The sequence below is a fragment of the Oryza sativa genome, chromosome 11, assembly GCF_034140825.1.
Source record: "Oryza sativa Japonica Group chromosome 11, ASM3414082v1".
NCBI classification, from domain to species: Eukaryota; Viridiplantae; Streptophyta; class Magnoliopsida; order Poales; family Poaceae; genus Oryza; species Oryza sativa.
Genome location: NC_089045.1, coordinates 9,655,331 through 9,674,618, shown reverse-complemented (window position 1 = coordinate 9,674,618; position 19,288 = coordinate 9,655,331). Strand labels below are relative to the sequence as shown.

At 40.8% G+C, this 19,288-nt stretch overlaps 2 protein-coding genes across 3 annotated transcripts; one reads left to right on the top strand and one right to left on the bottom strand.

Annotated features, from left to right (window-relative positions):
• The first annotated feature begins 4,948 nt into the window (after positions 1–4,948).
• Positions 4,949–10,453, top strand: LOC4350258 (chaperone protein ClpC3, chloroplastic-like). The gene is made up of 10 exons (NM_001423186.1): positions 4,949–5,063; positions 5,143–5,768; positions 6,334–6,446; positions 6,531–6,662; positions 6,778–6,963; positions 7,328–7,543; positions 7,850–8,067; positions 8,610–8,685; positions 8,792–8,881; positions 9,002–10,453. The coding sequence occupies exons 2-10, from the start codon at positions 5,183–5,185 to the stop codon at positions 10,181–10,183; spliced, it is 2,799 nt and encodes a 932-aa protein (NP_001410115.1). The 5' UTR covers positions 4,949–5,063; positions 5,143–5,182; the 3' UTR covers positions 10,184–10,453.
• Positions 10,454–10,686: 233 nt separating this feature from the next.
• Positions 10,687–15,847, bottom strand: LOC9268162 (endonuclease III homolog 1, chloroplastic). Of its 2 annotated transcripts, none has more exons than XM_026021452.2 (11): positions 15,619–15,847; positions 14,293–14,433; positions 13,872–13,929; positions 13,730–13,771; positions 13,030–13,148; positions 12,573–12,639; positions 12,119–12,210; positions 11,663–11,800; positions 11,480–11,584; positions 11,293–11,376; positions 10,687–11,127 (listed from the first exon to the last, which is right to left on the bottom strand). In XM_026021452.2, the coding sequence occupies exons 2-11, from the start codon at positions 14,350–14,352 to the stop codon at positions 10,993–10,995; spliced, it is 900 nt and encodes a 299-aa protein (XP_025877237.1). In that variant the 5' UTR covers positions 14,353–14,433; positions 15,619–15,847; the 3' UTR covers positions 10,687–10,992. The 2 variants fall into 2 exon arrangements, with proteins under 2 accessions (XP_025877237.1, XP_015617926.1); XM_015762440.3 differs by having other exon boundaries at positions 14,293–14,420.
• Positions 15,848–19,288: the final 3,441 nt, after the last annotated feature.

The window sequence follows — 19,288 nt, the reverse complement described above, 5'->3', positions numbered from 1 at the left end:
AGTTCATCTGTATATTTCTTTATCTACACTTTTCGTTTCATTTTGATAAGTCATTTTGATTTTTTAGTCAAACCTTTTTTAGTTTAACTAAATTTGTAGAAAAATATCACAACATACTACGACGTTGATGATTTTTCGCATAATATAATATTTGATCATTCGTTTTATTAAAAATTTAGTATAAATATGTAAACGTATAAGTTAATATTATAGTTTTATTATTGATAAAACAAGTCACACCAAAATAAATAACATTTATATATATTTTAATAAGACGAATAGTCAAATGTAGGTGGTATGAAATACTAAATTAATTTTATTGATTCTAGCATTTTGAATATATTTTGATAATATATTTATTTTGTGTTGAAAATACTACTATATTTTTCTACTAGTTTGATCGAACTTAAATAACTTTAACTTGAAAAAGAATATAAAAAACGACTTATATATAAAATGGATGGAGATAATTAGTTCTCCCAAAAAGCCCCTACTTCGATAAAAAGTCAAAAAGCTTGAAACTCCCAAGAACATAGTTGGAATTAAATTTGCAAATATACTGTTGATTTGTTTTTTCCCATAAATATTCGGAATGCAATTTTTTTTATAGAAATATACTGTCGGTTTTACACAAACATTACGTGAAAATAACGTGGGCACGATGTCACAGGCGGTTTCGCACGCGCGACCTCGCGCGAAGAAATAGCGAGACCGAATGGCTGGGGTCTGGGGCAGTTCAAGTTGTTTAATTATCGATTAATTAATTATTTAGTAAGCTAATCAGGATAATTAATTACTAATTATTATTGCTTAATTGCTAATTGGGTAATTAATTAGTCACTAATTAAGCGGCTGCTCACTAGGCAAGCCGTTCGCTCTAGCTCTTTTATTTTAGCGAGACCGTTTGGTCTTGCTGTCTCACGCGCGGTCTCATGCTATCTTGTGAGACCAACTGCGGCGTCAAGTCACGTCATTCTCGCGTAACCGTTGTGCGAGACCGACGGTATTTTTTGTCAAAAACAAATTAACAGTATATTTATAAATTTAATTCAAGCTGGTTGAACGATTGAAGCTGAACAGTGGACGTGCTCTTCCGAGCAGAGATGATCCAGCATCCTGTTCAGCAGCATAGGCTCACACCATCACTTTTGCAATTTTGTGCAGCAATTAGGTATTTATGGACTTGGACTAGTTTAGACCCCCTTTCGGAATGGACGATTACTTGACAGAAGGATTTTGGACATTGGAAGATCCAACTTTCCAAGGATTTTTTTCCTTCTAACAATTTACTGTTATGTATCGTCATCGTACATGTACAATGCTGTTACAATTGCGCGATGACATGTAATAAATTGAGTATTTTACTAATGAAAACACCACCGGTGTTAAATTAACAGCTCATCTCCTTTATGGATATTCCATGAAAAAAAACTGCAGGACGAAGGTATCAATTATCAATAGTTGCAGTCCTCTTTTCATTTTGAATGTTTATATATATTGTATGTAGCATTCCCAATTTCACAATAGCTAGTCAAACCATATTTATAGAAAAATGGAGTAGTATTTTCAACAAAAAAGAAATATGTTACTAAAATAAGTAATTTTAACATCCAACTTTTGCTACCTTAAGGTACCATAAATTTTTGATACATCGAATCATTTTCTAGTGTAAAATTTAATACCTCAAGATGCTTAGTACCTAATGTTACCAAAATTTTATGTGTAAAATGTGATATATACGGCCTGGAAGTACAAAATGCTGAATGGTAAAATTGCTCTATTAATAAAATATATTCACTATTAGATTTAATAAAACTAATTTGGTATTTACTGTATTTTTCTATAAACTCAATCAAACATAAAAAATTTGACTTTAAAATAAATCAAACGGAGGGCGTAGAAGTTTACAACCAGGGGACAGTATATGTCCATGATAGACTAATGCACATACCCAAATTAATGTCGTCCACTTTGCAGTTCTGATAATAATTAGTGCCTGCTAGCTAGTAATTCATACTTTCTCATCTTCATGCACATTTGTTCATCCACCCAGCTACTTCTAGTGATAAACATTTTCTACATATATTTGTATCTATATATATCACAAAGGCGAGGCAATGCAACATGAAACTTCTTATCCCTCTTAATTACATTCTTTTTGAAAGAAGCCCCCTCTTTCAAATAAAATTGCATGATCCAAATATCTTAAAATGGGAGAGCAACTAGTCGTGGCTAGGGCAGCACGTAGGAAATGGAGGCACCAGGAAGTCGAGCTAGCGTCTCTGTGCGCATTTCGGTCAAGTGTTTCTTGATCTTAGGGAGAGAATATCACATAACCACCGAGTGGAGAATTATTCAAGCGGCTAGCCACTGCGGACATGTAGGAAATAAAGACACGAGGAAGTCGAGATAGTTTATCTGCGCAAAATGTTCTTAGGATAATTTTATCATCTTAATTTAATGTAATTGACTGAGTTTAATAAAAGCTTCTATTATCTTAAAAAATCTGCTCAATCTCCATGTGCTTGTTCATCATGATGGTCAAGGAACATATAGCTAATACCTAGCTAGAGAACAGAAACCGCAAGAAATAAAAGAAGACAAGCGTCTGGGCTATGCTTCTACGATCGAGTCCCTAGGGTGGGTGGCCAGGAAGTGAGTGAAATCAGTGCTTTGCCACACTGACATAGTCGAACCATGTTACGTCGAGACCGTGACTGGTACCACTGAAATATGGCACTCCTCCCTACCTGCGGAGCTTGACAAAGCCATCAATTGGGTCAAAACAGAAAGAAATGAGCAAGTGGACAGATAGTCACAGACTCACAACCTCACTTCATGTTATGTTGCTTATCAAGTACTCCCTCCGTCCGTGAATATAAGGGATTTAGATATTTTACTTGCACCGTTTGACCATTCGTTTTATTCAAAAAGAATTTGGAATTATTATTTATTTTATTTGTGACTTACTTTATTATCCAAAGTACTTTAAGCACAACTTTTCGTTTTTATATTTGCACAAATTTTTAGAATAAGACGAGTGGTCAAACGTTATACGAGAACAGTGAATATCCCTTATATTTACGGACGGAGGTAGTATTAACACGAGGTTTGGGTCGTGCCCCGTTGAACATTTGGTTTAGAACATACATACTCAATCGAGGAGTGGAGAACACAAGATGTTGTGAAATCGGTGGTTTACTGTGCCCTACTTATCGGAGTCAATTATCTCCTGCTCTATAGTCTTTCAATCGAAAATTAAAGTATAATTGGCAACGAGTATCTTCAATCACTCATGTCTAGAGTTATTGCGAGACAGAGATATACATAACTCATGATGAGATATATATTTCTATATCGCGATATCTTCAAAACCGTAACAAATAACTCTTTTGTATCCAAGTCTCTACCCTCTATTTCATGATTTTATTTCTAGATAATAGAATGAAACATGTTGGGCTTTGCTCAAGAGCTACAGTCAATTATTACAAGGTTCACACAAAAGCAAACTCACATAGTATGTAGCCAAAGGAACAAAACCAAAAGTAGAAGCAAACTAATAAAAATCAAACAATGTAAAGACCCCACAACTACTAAATTCTATTGGTGAATCTCCACCCAATGTTGGCAAAGAGCTGCATGATCGTCGACTCAAGTTTACGGCACGCATCTTTTATTAGCTTGATATGATCATCATGTCTTTATAATTGAACCTATTCCCGAAGCCAATATGTTGCCCTGAAAAGAACCTGCAAAGATTTTGAAAGTGATCTATCAAAAACCATTTCATTTCTACTAAGTCAGAGAGCCAACATACAGCGGAAGCTCAAACAAGAATAAGTTCCTTATCTTTTTATTAACATCCACGAGCCAATTCCCAAACACATGAGATATACTATGTGGAAGGTATAATCCAAACGCGAATTATATAGATCTCCAAAGAAATCTGGCAAAATGGCAATCTAGGAAAAGATGGTAAATCGATTCATTTTTCATACAGAAACAATATCTCAAACTACCATTCCAACAATCCCCTTAAAGAGATACCACATAAAAATCTTAATCTTAAAAGGCATCTTAAGTTTCCAAATAAACTTATTTATCTCTATATACCCATTATTATTATTTTTTACTAGGAAAACTGCTAGGACTTTGCCCAGCAGTGTAATTTTATAAATGAAAGAGAATATTTACAAAGTTACAGAAAAAAACAGAAGAGAAAGAAAAACATGATTCCTATATAGTTTGTATCCAATCATAAACCAGTTGCTTGAGAGGATTCTTCATTCTGCACATATGCAGAAGAACTTCTTTTTTGAAAAGCAATCTCCACGATTGGAAGGTGGGCTGATTATTTTCATACCCATTATTAATTAGAGCCAAATACATATATCGAACTCAAAATTGATATCAAACCCAACTGTTCTCTCCATCATCTAAATTGTGTCAAGTCACGATTTCAAAACAACATACGACAAAGGTACATAAATTCAGAAAAATCTATAGCTCTAACTCATGTTTTGGATCAATTGTCGATATTGATTTAAAATGATTTGACTATTGATAGTCCATGCGTAGTTTGACGTAAGTAGTCACGAATTTTGAGTACGTATATGGATTAAAATAATATGTCCATATTCGTCTCTCCGATCCTCTCACTTGCTTTTATTGTAGCTTTATTCATGTTTTTCGTTTTCTCTAGCTATAATTTGGTGTACCTTTTCCCTCGAGTAGCAACGCACGGGCGCTTTGCTAGTCCAACAGAAAAATAGGAGTATAACAGAGAAAAAGGACTTATTGCGTGTCCCTCCGCGGCCAAGGCAGGTGCACAAATCTCAGCCGTCCGATCCACATCACGGACGGACGCCACGCGTGCACTCCAGCCACAGATTTCGCGAAATCCTCCCTTGATATATTAATAGACCGGAATCTGCCGCGCCGCGCCGCCGCCACCCACGCGTGCGTACCTCTCTCCTCCGTGTCGCCGGCGAACCCGCCGCCGCCCCATCACCGGCGGCGACGTCCGCCCGGCCGCGCGCCGCCATTGCCCCGACCATCAACAGGTCTCCTCCTCTCCTCTCTTAAATACCTAATCGCATCCGTTTAACCTAATGATCTTTCATGGATTGAATGCTTGTCCAGATTGATCGAGGCGTAGAGTAGAAGCTTCTCCTCGGCGACCATGGAGAGAACCCTACTGAACCCGCCGCCGTCTCTCCGATCGCCGGCATGCCGTACCACCACCGCCACCAGGATCAGGCCCTCCTCCTCCATGGCTACTATGATCCCAACGCCTCCGCCGATGCGGCACGCCCGCCTCGTCAAGGCATCGGCCGCGGGCCGGCGAGAGCTCCACGCTCCCCCGATCGCGCCGCCAATATTACTCGGCCTCCGTTCACCCGCGGCGGCGTCGTACGGGCGTGCGAGCGGCGGCGGCGGGAGGAGGAGGGGGGCGCGGGTGGTGGCGAGGATGGGGTTCGACATGTTCACGGACAAGGCGATCAAGGCGATCATGATGGCGCAGGAGGAGGCGCGGCGGCTGGGGCACCACGCCGCCGGCAGCGAGCAGCTCCTCCTCGGCGTCATCGGGGAGGGCACCGGCATCGGCGCCAAGGTGCTCAGGGGCGCCGGGCTCAGCCTCAAGGCGGCGCGCGCCGAGGTGGAGAAGATGGCCGGGAGGGGCCCCGGCATGGTCCCCATGGAGATCAAGTTCACCCCCGCCGCCAAGAACGTCCTCCAGGCCTCCCAAGAAGAAGCGCACCAGCTAGGTATATATTGTCAAATCAAATGTGGGCACATTTAAAATTTATGCATAGCTATTTCTAAAACATTTAAAAATTGGACACATGCGAGTTACATAGATGTGTAGATTTGATTTCTACAAAGTGCAGTCTTGTTTTGTGTAGTATTGTACTAGTTCATTTGATTTTACACAGACATTGTTGCAATAGAAATTATTGCAGTCAAAATTGCATTTCGAAGATAATGCTGATGTCCAGATTGGCTTGATTTTCTATGGACAGGGGAATAGTTAGTATGCAATTAGCAATGGGTGGTTTGTATATTCACCGTGTTGTTATTCTTCGTTACACCAAACAGCTCGTACAGTCGTACATGAGCGATCTTAAGTATCAGTCTACCAACACTGATCATGAGGAATTAATGACCATTTGCATCTGTACTTTTTAATGGGAACTGACATTAAACATGGTGACTTTTTAGTTCTTTTTACTGCTAGTATATCTTTACTACTCCTGTTGAAGGAAAAAAAAAAGGAAAGTATTCCATTTTTTTTTTCATTTCTCTAGCACTGAACCTACTTACATTGTTCAGGGCATAACTATGTTGGATCTGAACACCTCCTACTTGGGTTGCTCCGTGAGCATGGTGCCGCGCTTGTTGTGCTGAAGAACTTTCAGGCTGATCCCAGCAACATCCGCAGTGAGGTGAATTTAGACAGAAAAGGAGGTTCTCCTTATAAATTCAATCCAAGTTGACACATATCATCAATTCATATATTTGCCTCTTAGGTTATCCGAATGATCAGTGACACCTCTGAAGATCATCAACCTGTTAGTGCTGCAGTTGGGGGAGGAAGCAGTACAACTAAGATACCCACACTTTTAGAGTATGGTACTAATCTGACAAAACTAGCAGAGGAGGTAGCATTCTACATCAGATTTGACAGACGTATCATGTTGCAATACAAGAGGACATTTCAGGGACAAATTTAAGTAACCGAGAATTGATGTTCTTTATTATTATTTTTTTTTGTAGGGGAAGCTGGATCCTGTTGTCGGAAGGCAAAACCAGGTTGACCGTGTAGTGCAGATTCTCGGCAGGCGGACCAAGAACAACCCCTGCCTGATTGGAGAGCCTGGAGTAGGGAAAACAGCGATCGCGGAAGGGCTCGCGCAGCGCATTGCTGCAGGAAATGTGCCTGAAACAATCGATGGGAAAACGGTTTGTGATCGTCCTATCTCTTGAGACTCAGTATACTTCTGTTTTTGTTTGTTACCAATTTCTTGCAAGCTAAAATGTGTAGCAATGTAAGCTTCCTGTTCATGTTGGCTTTATCTATGGAACTGGAATTTATCAGCATAATTAGGCATTCTACTGTAGTTTCAGTTCTCACTGATCAGAATTTACAATTTGAGCACTATGAGATTGCGAAGAGTTACCTTTCTAGATTACCAGAAAGGAAGCATGGTAAACAGTACCTTGGACACTTTCCTTGATTTGATATCTATCCTGCATGCACATCTGAACAATTGATGACATCATTAGTAGAGATGAAAAATTACTCACTGTAGGAAATCCTTTCCAGGTTATCACCCTTGATATGGGTCTACTTGTTGCTGGTACAAAATACCGTGGTGAGTTTGAGGAGAGATTGAAGAAGCTGATGGACGAAGTGAAGCAGAATGGTGAGATAATTCTCTTCCTTGATGAAGTTCACACCCTGGTGGGTGCTGGAGCAGCTGAAGGGGCCATCGACGCTGCCAACATCCTGAAGCCAGCGCTAGCAAGAGGTGAACTACAGGTACATGGTTGACCTCTCTGTAAAAAACACAATAACTACCTATTGAAATCTGTTTCTTTTTATTTCTATCAAATTAGAATTTTTCACAGTCCTTGAGAAGGTATTGGGAAGTACCATATTTCTAGTGTAAATTTTATACCTCCGGTGTTACCTTGTCTGAGTTATGTTACCACAGGTCCACTAATTAACACTAAAATATTTACTCTGGAATCTCATTAAAATTACTTGTCAAATTATAAAATCAGTCATGAGCTTCTAGTTCATTTAATTTTTGCCAAGTGCTCAAGGTAACTTTGTTACTGTCAGTGTATTGGAGCCACTACCATTGATGAATACAGAAAGCACATTGAGAAAGACCCAGCACTGGAGAGGCGTTTTCAGCCTGTCAAGGTCCCTGAGCCAACTGTTGATGAGACCATAGGAATTCTCAAAGGTCTCCGGGAGCGATATGAGATCCATCATAAGGTCCAGTATACTGATGAGTCGTTGATCGCAGCTGCTCGGCTCTCATACCAGTACATCAGGTTTGTGAATTGTGATAACAGAACTGTTACAGCAGCAGGTCTCATGCAAGATAATCAGTGTGGCTTTAAGCATCTCACAATGTATATTAATTTATTTTCTGCTATTTTTACTCGTCATAGTACTGAAATTTTCTTCAAGGCTACTCTAGACTGAAAAGATGAGGCGCCAGAATTTAAGATTAATGGATCATGTAAACTCTTGGATCCCATGATAGTACTACCAACTAGTTGAATATTAGGTTTAGAATGCCTTTTTTTCTTCTTCATGTCTTGAAAATTGCATCTTTTTATTTCCTTTTTATGTTAGTTATGAAATGATGATTCATGAGAAGTTATAAATTCAACTGTTCCATTCCCTTGTTTCACTGCCTTCTCACGTCTGACAGCCTTAGCTTGCAGTGAATACGCCTTTTGTTCTTCTAAATGTGTTGTAAGAATTGCATCTTTTGACTTCTTAAGTTACGAAATGTGGATCTTTGAGCAATTTTTTTGCTATGTGCCTCTTTTCACTGCCTTCATCTGACAGACTTGTTGGTTTGCAGTGATCGTTTCCTCCCGGATAAAGCAATTGACTTGGTTGATGAAGCAGGTTCTCTTGTCAGGCTGCGAAATGCCCAGGTAGAAACAATCATCATATTTTGATGAATCGATCCTAATGTGCACAATCATCATATTAATAATGTTCACAATTTTTTTTATCTGACCACTTTTACCATATTGACAGCTACCTGATGAAGCTAAAGAACTCGAGAAGAAGCTCAAGAAGATCATGGCAGAGAAGAGCGAAGCCATCCGAAGCCAAGACTTCGAGAAGGTAATTTTCTTTTATAAATACAAATTTTAATTCGTTGAATCAATCAATCAACCTGTAAATTTATTGGTATATAAGAACATCGAATCAAAATTTAATTCATTTGAATTCGACAAAAATTAGGCGGGAGCGCTTCGCGGCGAGGAGGTGGAGCTCAAGTCGGAGATCATGTCGCTGGTCGACAAGAGCAAGGAGATGAGCAAGGCGGCGGTGGACTCCGGCGAGTCGCCGGGGCCGACGGTGACGGAGGCGGACGTCCAGCACATCGTCTCCAGCTGGACCGGCGTCCCCGTGGAGAAGGTCACCGTCGACGAGTCGAGCCGTCTCCTCGCCATGGAGTCGTCGCTGCACCGGCGCATCGTCGGCCAGGACGAGGCCGTGACGGCGATCAGCCGCGCCATCCGCCGCGCCCGCGTCGGGCTCCGCGACCCGCGCCGCCCGATCGCGAGCTTCATCTTCGCCGGGCCGACGGGGGTCGGCAAGTCGGAGCTCGCCAAGGCGCTGGCGGCGTACTACTACGGCTCGCCGGAGGCCATGGTGCGGCTCGACATGAGCGAGTTCATGGAGAAGCACACGGTGGCGAAGCTGGTGGGCTCGCCGCCGGGGTACGTCGGCTACGCCGAGGGCGGCCAGCTGACGGAGGCGATCCGGCGGCGCCCCTACGCCGTCGTGCTGTTCGACGAGGTCGAGAAGGCGCACCCCGACGTGTTCAACATGATGCTCCAGATCCTCGACGATGGCCGGCTCACGGACAGCAAGGGGAGGACGGTGGATTTCAAGAACTCGCTCATCATCATGACATCCAACGTCGGCAGCGGCGTCATCGAGAAGGGCGGGAGGCAGCTCGGGTTCGCCGGCGATGGCAGCGGCGACGGCGGGTACGGGGTGATCAAGAACATGGTGGAGGAGGAGATGAAGCGCTACTTCAGGCCGGAGTTCCTGAACCGGCTGGACGAGATGATCGTGTTCCGGCAGCTGACGAAGCTGGAGGTGAAGGAGATCGCCGGGATCATGCTCGCCGAGGTCACCGGGCGGATCGGCGGGAAGGGGATCGGGCTGCAGGTGACGGAGAGGTTCAAGGAGCTCGTCGTCGAGCAAGGCTTCGACCCGAGCTACGGCGCGCGGCCGCTGCGCCGGGCCATCATGCGGCTGCTGGAGGACACGCTCACGGACAAGATGCTCGCCGGGGAGATCTGCGCCGGCGACTCGGTGATCGTCGACGCCGACGGTGACGGGAACGTCGTCGTGGTCGGCCGGCGCAGCGCCGGCTTGCCGGACCTGAAATCGCCGGCGTTTACTGTCTAGGATTACTACTACGGCTGCTGCATTTTCAGCTATTACTATCTTTTTGTGTTTGTGTATACATTAGCTAGGGATAAACTGTCATAGTATTTCTTATCTTTTTTTTTGAAAAAAAAAAACCTATTATTAGCATCTTGGTAGAGAGACAGATGGTAGGAATAGCTTAGTTAATCTTACGCACTCAATTCTTTTATGGTTGATGCACTTTAATTCCTTTGTTAGGAATCTCAAAAGTTATCTTCATATTCTTGTAGTCCCATTTTAGTGCTTGCGAAGATCCTGTTTTTTTTTCTGATTTGAACACATTTTGTTATTCAAATATCTTACATTTTCCATGGATTAACTCTCATTTCTACAAGAGATCGGCAATGTTGATCGCCATGAGAACTGAACACATTTTGTTATTCAAATATCTTACATTTTCCATGGATTAACTCTCATTTCTACAAGAGATCGGCAATGTTGATCGCCATGAGAACTGCAAATCTGCAATAAACAGAGGCAAATGCAGGGTAATTGATGAACGTCCTCCGTTTTGTTCTAGTTATACTGTTTACAAAAGCTTTTTCCTACCAAGTGCCAGTTGTTTGCCCATAATAAATAACTGGCAAGATCAATGTGTCCCTACCCATTGTCTCAATAGATTACGGCTATACAAAATGCTACATAATGGCTATACAAAATGATAGATGGCTGCAGGAAGGTCATCCAGGCAATAAATATGCCAACCTTTTAGAAGAGCATTCCAGCACTAGCAGGTCAGTAAATAATGCATGTACACAAAGTACACAAGGCATCCCTGCCAAAAAGTTCTAAGATGACCTCATTTTCTTTTGCTTTGGATTTGGGCTTGATGATTCCTTGAAAGCTGAAGGGCAGATGTTGTTTATGCCGCACATGTCACATTTGGGCCTAAGTGGAGTACAGATTGTTTGCCCAAATCCAACCTGCATGATTTTAAAAACAATAATTTCAATTTACATAAGACTTACATTTCTGCAGTTTAGGTAGGATTCAGATATGTAGTGTTAAAAGCAAATGACACTATCTTATGTAGTTATTTACATGGTAGAAATTGAACATCAGCGGTGGAAAAAAGAACCGATTCATACCAGTAATGGGTTGATAGGTTCCCACTCATCCTTTGGTAGCCACTTCTCAAGAGACATTCTTGTTTGCTCGGGTGTTGTAGTTTTCTGAGCAAAGTAAACAAGGGGCAATTTGTCAGTGACAAAATGGATGTTCCCTATGTATAATTTGTTTTCTTCAAAGGCACAAAAGACATAACTCACAAATTACCTGTTTTGTTCCCTCTCGGAAAACCCACCCAAGACGGTTAGATATGCGATGTACATGAGTGTCAACGCAAATTCCCTGAGTATTCTTCCATGCAATGCTCATCACCTGCTTAGTTTTTGTTATTAAAAAGGGATTGTGAAGCTAAATAGGCTTATATTTCGACTATATAATGAGTATTACTACCAGATGAGCCATTTTAGGACCAACTCCTTTCAGAGCAAGAAGCTCATTCAGAGAATCTGGAATATCCCCTCCAAAACGTTCAAGGCAAATTTTAGAAGCTTCTTTTATGAATTTGGCCTTCCTCTGATAGAATCCAACCTGATTAAACAATAACCAGTATGATGTCAAAGGCTGAGCTGAGTAATTTCCAGCAAGAAACTATAACAGTACAATTAACAAAGCAGGTACAGCTCTAGCTAGCTTCTTGTCTTCTGAGGTCCAAATCAAGGTTATGCTTCAACTAAATTGCATGCATTCAAAGTTTGGTTTGTTACCATTTGCTAGAGCCCATACTGTGATATGCAGATCATGTATATTCTTTTGTACATTTGTAGGATCAATCCTTATATTGGGTAGTTCAGAGCAGTAATTTATTGTAGTTGGGAAAGTTCCCACCAAACAGTTCTTGCAACTTACAGGTTTGATAAGATTCGCTAGTGTGGCCTCATCTGTTCGGACAATAGCATCCGGATCAAGTAAACCTTTCTCAGATAGACGTTCAACAGCAGCTGATAACAATTGATCCAAAATACAATAATCATTTATATGAAAGAATATAGTACAGATGCAGCAAACAGACATAGTTGTGGTACATAAAGTGATGTTTATGACAAGGTTAGTTCAATGGGGAAACAAATGGAAGGGTATAGACACAGGATGGTCACATAGCATGAAGTTCTGTACTACCAATCAATTATTAAGAACATATTATCATCTGAACCATTGCACAGCAGAGTATGCATAACACTCCAATCAGAATAGATCACATGCTCTTTTTCATTTTTCACATTTTAGCTATAGGAAAACTATAACAAGGCTAGCAAAAATAGTGTATAACCAATTCCAAAAAAGAAATCTTCATGAGACATACCATGTGTAACTTCATCTTTTGTTTGGCTTGACATCATGGTTGATATCAAAACTGCGAATCTCCTTTCCTGGGAAAGAAATGTGTATATGATTACATGGATGAAGAAGAGTTACACAATAGTAGTTGGCTGAAAACCTTTTAACAATGAAAAAATGGAGTTAAATGGATGGGGGAGTAATAATATATTAATATGCAGATGATTTCTGTGGCAGGAAACACTCATAGTAGTGAAGTGTGACAAGTGTACCGCTTGCACTAAAATTTTGATATGGCAACATAGCACAATAAAATAGGGGAATCACATATGCACTATGCCTGTGCAAGACCTACAATGAGCATTTGGAGAACTTGGGTCTGACCACAATAAATAGGCTCTGCACTAGATACTACACTCAGGTTGAAAGATGATGCAAGGATTTGGTCAAAAAAAGAAAGATGATGCAAACACAAAACCTACCTTGGGTGGAAGAAGAGAACCAGCTTTTTCACAGCCCTTTGTATCTACAGGGGCCTCGCCAGATAACCTCATGTTTTTAATACCCTTAAGGATTGCCTCCCAATTTTCTGGAGCTCCAACTGCATAAATGTATGAAAAAAATTTCACACAATAGACAACAAATCATTGTCTTGACATATATTGTGTTTAAACGGTAGAGCAATTGATAATGCCATAATGGCCACATAATCACTAATATGTGTCACAAGGATACACTGAATCTGATGTTGAACATTCTGCTACCAACCTGGCAGCTTTTTGGCAGCTAGGATTGTTATTTTTGTTAATAGTAGGTGAACATGCAATGAAAATTTTGAACTTAACAACAGATTTAGATATTCCATGAATGATGTGTGTGGGAAATTGAGGAATGAATAGCCATCATGTATGAACCAATATGTAGTACTATATTGCCTTCTGGTTAAGATGATGCAAGTCATAATCTAGTGATTGTTTATTTTTGCAATCCAGAGCAGCATAAACATTTTAGCAATATATAAAATATATAACTGAAAACTTCAGTAAAGTATTGTCAATATTGTTTGTACAGATTTAACTTGATATCAGCTGGCAGAGAAAGAAACTAACACATAACAAGAAAATTACAAAGATGTTAAACAAGAAATGCATAGCTTCTCTCATCAGGTAGTCTTCTGAGTACCTTTTATAGCAGATGAAACTCTCACCTTTTTCTCCAACCTAACTGAAGAAAGCAAAAGTAAGCTTTTTTGCAAGACATGGAACAAAGTGTTAAGAATATTATAATTTGGTAACTATATGGTATAACTGTTCTTAGTTCTTACCTAAAGATGGCGATGCCTTGCCATATCGAAAATCTTCAATGTCAGGAACGATATCAACCTGCATATGGGCAAAATTGTTCTGTTCAGTTCACCAACCAACAGGGCAGAAAAGGAGCAACTACTAAAGTGAGTGCTAAATGCACAACTGCAGTTGAAGAGAAAAGGTGTATTTACATCATACTATCTTAGAGTGACTGGTCTTAAGGAGACTAGAATTTAAATTGTGGGGACAAAAAAGCCGACAGAAATAATAGAAATGCAGGAAACTTTTTTAAAATAGAACTACCAAAGACATGGCCTGGTGTTTGGTCAGTAGGCACGTCTTCCTTTCTTCTTTTTGAAAAAAAAAAGACAGAAGCTCTGCCTTGTTTCATTGATAGAGAGAAAAACATCACCAATCCAAGAAGAGGTGCACACCAACCTCTTTCTTAATATTTTCCCCAGTTACTTCAAGCACCCGTTTCACATTTTTGCTTCTCATGGAAGCAACCGCTTCAGTTTTGGTCAAGTCAAAAGAAACACTGGATTCACGTTTCACTTCTTTAGCACCTGAAAAGGCATACTACCAAATAATCAATTACACATTTACACTAAACTTGCTTTAAAAATCCATATATGTACTTTCCCAGAGTTGGCAGATAGATTAAGTTGGCAGTTAATGGATGTATACTTTCCCAGAGTCAGTATGAAACTGTTAGGTAATTCGACTACATTGAAGTCATGGGAATTAAAGTTGAACTTTCAGGAAATAACATGCATCAAGCAAACTATGTTATGTGAGTAATGCCCTGATAAATAATTGGACACTTTGAGAAACGCATGAATATCATCAACCCAAAACAAAAGCAAAGGAACCCAACCCATTCGTTGCTCAAACAGAGGAAAGCTGCCCAAGCATTCGAGCAAAGAACCATGAGTGGTAAATCTCCATCAGGGTCAACACAGTTAACTCCAGCCTCCGCCTTGGACTTTATGCTTCTTATTGTGAGCTCCTCTGGCCCCAATTCGTAATTGTGGTTTGCCTCTTGCAGTTGCAGACCATGTGAGGGCTGAAGGGAAGCACAAATGTATCTAGGAAGGGCTGCTAAACCACATAAACAAGTGAAATGGGTGCATAACAGTTGACCGACCTCCCAAAACTGCATCTAACCTCTGCTGTGAGGCTTCTCTGAGCAGGTCTCACCTAGCCACCATGTTTGCTCGCGCCTTTGTTATCGAATCAGGAACTTTCATTTCATTTTTTTTTCCATCAAGAACAAGCAGAATAAAATACATATATCATACTAAAAGCTAGTTTTCGTTGGCAATTAAAGAAAAAAAAATCATGAGATGACCCTTCCTAAAATTCCCCTTCTAGGATGACTTTCCAGAAGCAAACGCACAATAACACCACAAAACTTCCAACACTTAATCAACGCAGCTTTATAAACAGAAACTAAACAAAATGGACAATCCACCCCTCCCATCAGTAGCAACCCTTCAATAAAGACTGGAAGAAGCATCTATCTGCCACATTTCAAGAAATAACCTCACCAAGGTAGAAATACCTCAACTTTTTCACATTTTTATCCAGAAAAGGAATACCTAAATGCCCAAATATATTCGGATACTAATCTGACCTGTCAATCTAGAATACCCCTAATGGCAACAATGAATGGAAACAGGCTACAAGAGCTTCCTCCTCCTCCCCGCCCTCCCCAAGAAAAGGTACTACTAGAGGAGAAGAAGAAAGAAACGAGCGTTTCACCTGGGTTGAGCTCCGCACGGGAGGCACGAAGCACCCTGGAGGAGGAGGAGCGCGTGGTGGCCATGGCGATGGAGGAGGAGGTGGAGGAGAGAGCGGCGCGGGCGAGGAGAGCGAGGGGCATCCGCGCTCGCGCGCGCGCGCTCTAGGGTTTTAGCCGGAGCCGTGGGAGGTGGGCGCGCTCGGGGAGGCTCTCATCGTTCTTTTTCTCTCTCTCTCTCTCTATTCTTCCGATTTTTTTTTTATTTTTTAGTTTGTGGCGTTTGATCTGGAATCGTGGCCCTTGGCTTGTGGTGCTGCGGTTTGCAGCGTGGGACATTGTTCTTTCACACGTTCAGAACATTGTACCTTCTTCTCCTTGTAAAGTACGATTGAAACGAATTTGCACAACATTGAATTCAACGGGGTTTAGTTATCTGTAATCGAACAAAAGGCATTGAGTACTTATTATATTCGAATAGCAACTGATTTTTTTCATGCTGGGTATTTCTGTTTCCTTTTCGCTTGGGTATTACTATTTCCTTTTGTTAATTAGTGGAGGTCGTGTTAGCGATTAAAACTCTAGAAGCTATTTTGACGATGATGAGAATAGGTAAAAAAAATTAAAGGAAAATTGTATGTTTGACGATATTTTGAAGGATGAGTTGTATTTTATGTCAAGGGATATTTCATTTTTCTTCATTCTCTAAATTATTTTCTAATTGTATTCCCCCACGTTGTAATTAGAATAGGGCAAAATGTCAGCTTCATTTTAAAAAAGAGATGAGCAAAGTTAAAGAAAATTGAGTCAAGCTGATGGTTAATCTTCAGAATAAGGTCAGACGTATAATTATTAGAAATTAATTGTGATGTGGGTGTGATTAGTTCATATGAGTCATATGATTTTTTTTTAAAAAAATATCAAACACTAGAAACTTAATTCTTTAGGCCACGAGACATTTGGATTATCATAGATGACTTGTATGAAAAGTAATCTATGTCTATTATAAAACTTGATATCAATATATATACATTTGTGGATTTTATTATACATTATTTTTTCTCTCTCACACCAGGTTCAAACTATACTTTAGTTTTACACTGTTGCCCTAAGCCAAAATATAGTGTTATATAGTTCACCCCAACCCAATGTCACTCTACTTTAACCTAAAGATCACAGAGTTAGTATGAAAAGATCAATTTATATATGCATATTGCCATTGTACAACTTAAAATGTACTGTGATATTTCCAGTTGCAAGATAGGTGCAATTTAATTCCTTAGTTTTTATAAATTATCCTAATGTATCATTAATTTTATTAGGCACTCTATGTGTAAATCTAGCATGTGTCACTCAAGTTGTTTACACTAAATGGGACAACTATGTTGCATTTATATGACACAGGCCAACTTCATATAGTTTCTATTTCTTCTGATGCCTAAGGATATAAGTAAAATTATGCATAGGGTTGTAATAGATCTGGCAGATATTAGTAAGCTTATGTCATCTAATGCATAATTCCAGACAAAACACAAATAGAACGGATATAAACAAACAAACATACCAAATGAAACATTCACAAGTCGCATGACCTAATGATAGCAAATAGCCTCATGGCACGCGATAAATCAACATTTGTATTTAGAAAATAGCGTGCAAGTGTGTCACATGGTTGATAGGTATCAAATGCAACTCATAAGTTATGATATTGTTAATGTATTCTTATTAAAATATATCACAGCTCAATCAATAATAATAATTCCTCATTAGTTATACCGCATATAGCTAACCACGAAATTTTGAGGTTTTAACGCAGGACGGAAGTAGATCTCGATTGAAATTTCAAAGGTATTCGAGAATGCAAATTTAAAATAGTACTCCGTGCTCGCCATTTCAGTTTGCTCATGGAGTTAATCCATCACTGCACATGTGTCTCGGGAGTACTACGCGCCGTTGCCCGGCCAATGCATTGCACCATTGCTCCGCGTGCGCAGCAACAGATCATCGAGTAGATCAATTGCTCCTTCCTATTCTTCTACAAGACAAACTCTTCTCCGCTTCGCTCCATCCTAATAACCACAGCAATACGTTTCCAATGCCATGACTTGCGAGGAAGTGAACTCTCTAAGCGAACACCATGGTGCCGAGGTGATTTTGTATGATTTCGACGAGGTTCATGTCGTGGAGGACTCCTTTGCCGGTGATACAGAATTTCCTGATACCCAAGTTGCCGTGGACGTCCAAGCGGTGGCCGTGACCGAGCTCGAGCTCCATGGGTTGATGGAGAGCAAGCTCCAGGACGCTATTGTTGATGTGGTCGGGAGCGAGGTCGACACCGTCGTGGCCGTACGCAAGGAAGATGTGATCATGGCTGAGAGGGAGCTCCACGACGTTGCAGATATTGTCGCCGTGGAAGTCTAAGCGGTGACTGTGGCAAAGCTCGAGGTCCATGATGTGATCGAGAGTAAGCTCCATGACGCTGCTGTTGCTGTGACCGAGAGCGAGGTCAACATCGTCCTGGGCACACATGATGAAGCAATGGCGATGATTGTGGCTGTGGCCGAGATGGAGCTCAATGGTGTCGTAGTTGCTGTCCCCGAGAGCGAGCTCAATGTCGTCGTGGTTGTATGCGAGGTAGTCATGGATATAGACGTCGCACATGCCCTTCTACATCACCATGGCACCAAGGTGAGCACAAGCAGGCTCATCACGTCTCAACTTTGATGCTTCCTATCATGGTTCCTTGCTTATATGGAGATCACAATCAGGACATGAACGACGCAGCGATGGACATACTTTGGATCAGCCATGGCTATGATCATGGATTTGGATTTGCCAAGATTCCTGCCAAGGCTTCTGACAATGAGGAGTTTGAAGATGTCAAACTATCCATGTTGAAAATCACTTACCTTTTCCTATATGAAAACAATATATCTAGGCATATTGATAGTGTTTTTGAATTGCTACTTTAATTTTTAACACATGTTCATGTACTTGATCTACTTTGTGTTGATTTTTGCAGAGCCGAAGCGTTTTGGGGGTGGTGGCTGCGGTCGTGAAGCTGAAGTGTTGCCGCACACGCCGCTAAATACGCGAAGCCGAAGCGTGGGCCGAGGCATGCATGGCCCGTTGGCTGATAAGCGCTTACGAGTAGAATTATAAGCACGATTGTTTTTCTTAGGCCCTCTTTGCTGAGGCTTATAAGCCAACTTATAAGCCAAAAAGTATAAGCCTAAACAAACAAGCAGCTTATTCATTTGACTTTTTTTGAAACCATAAGCCACTCTAACACTATTAAGTCAAAAGCTAGGTTGAAGAAGCTTTTTTGACTTATGTGAGGTAGATGTATGACTCCACCTCTAAACTTAGGATATTAAATCCACCTGCTTATAAATCATATAAGCTACTAAGCCGGCTTAAAAGTTTAAGACAATAAGCCTAGACCTAAACAAAAGGGCCTTAGTCTTGGTGTCAAGCCAAAATATGACGATAATGGAGGGAGTAAAAGGCAATCGAAATTTGATTAAAATTTGTCAAAACATGGCAAAAAGTTTGGCAAAACGGTGCGAATCATTTGGCGGAAAAATATCATACTAGTCTAGGGATCCGGATCCGGCGCTCCGTCGAAAAGCTGAACTGGAATTTCTTCTTCTTTTTTTGCGCGTAGATGGCCCACATGTTTTTTTTTTCTTT

Bases quoted from the DNA above. Each gene is read 5' to 3' on its own strand.
- LOC4350258 (NM_001423186.1), top strand. From the start codon at position 5,183: ATGGAGAGAACCCTACTGAACCCGCCGCCGTCTCTCCGATCGCCGGCA. The intron at 6,663-6,777 runs GTAGCATTCTAC...TTTTTTTTGTAG, and splicing joins TGACAAAACTAGCAGAGGAG to GGGAAGCTGGATCCTGTTGT. The intron at 7,544-7,849 runs GTACATGGTTGA...TGTTACTGTCAG, and splicing joins TAGCAAGAGGTGAACTACAG to TGTATTGGAGCCACTACCAT.
- LOC9268162 (XM_015762440.3), bottom strand. From the start codon at position 15,739: ATGCCCCTCGCTCTCCTCGCCCGCGCCGCTCTCTCCTCCACCTCCTCC. The intron at 13,930-14,292 runs GTTGGTGTGCAC...GCCCATATGCAG, and splicing joins GGGAAAATATTAAGAAAGAG to GTTGATATCGTTCCTGACAT. The intron at 13,149-13,729 runs GTACTCAGAAGA...ACATTTATGCAG, and splicing joins AGTTTCATCTGCTATAAAAG to TTGGAGCTCCAGAAAATTGG.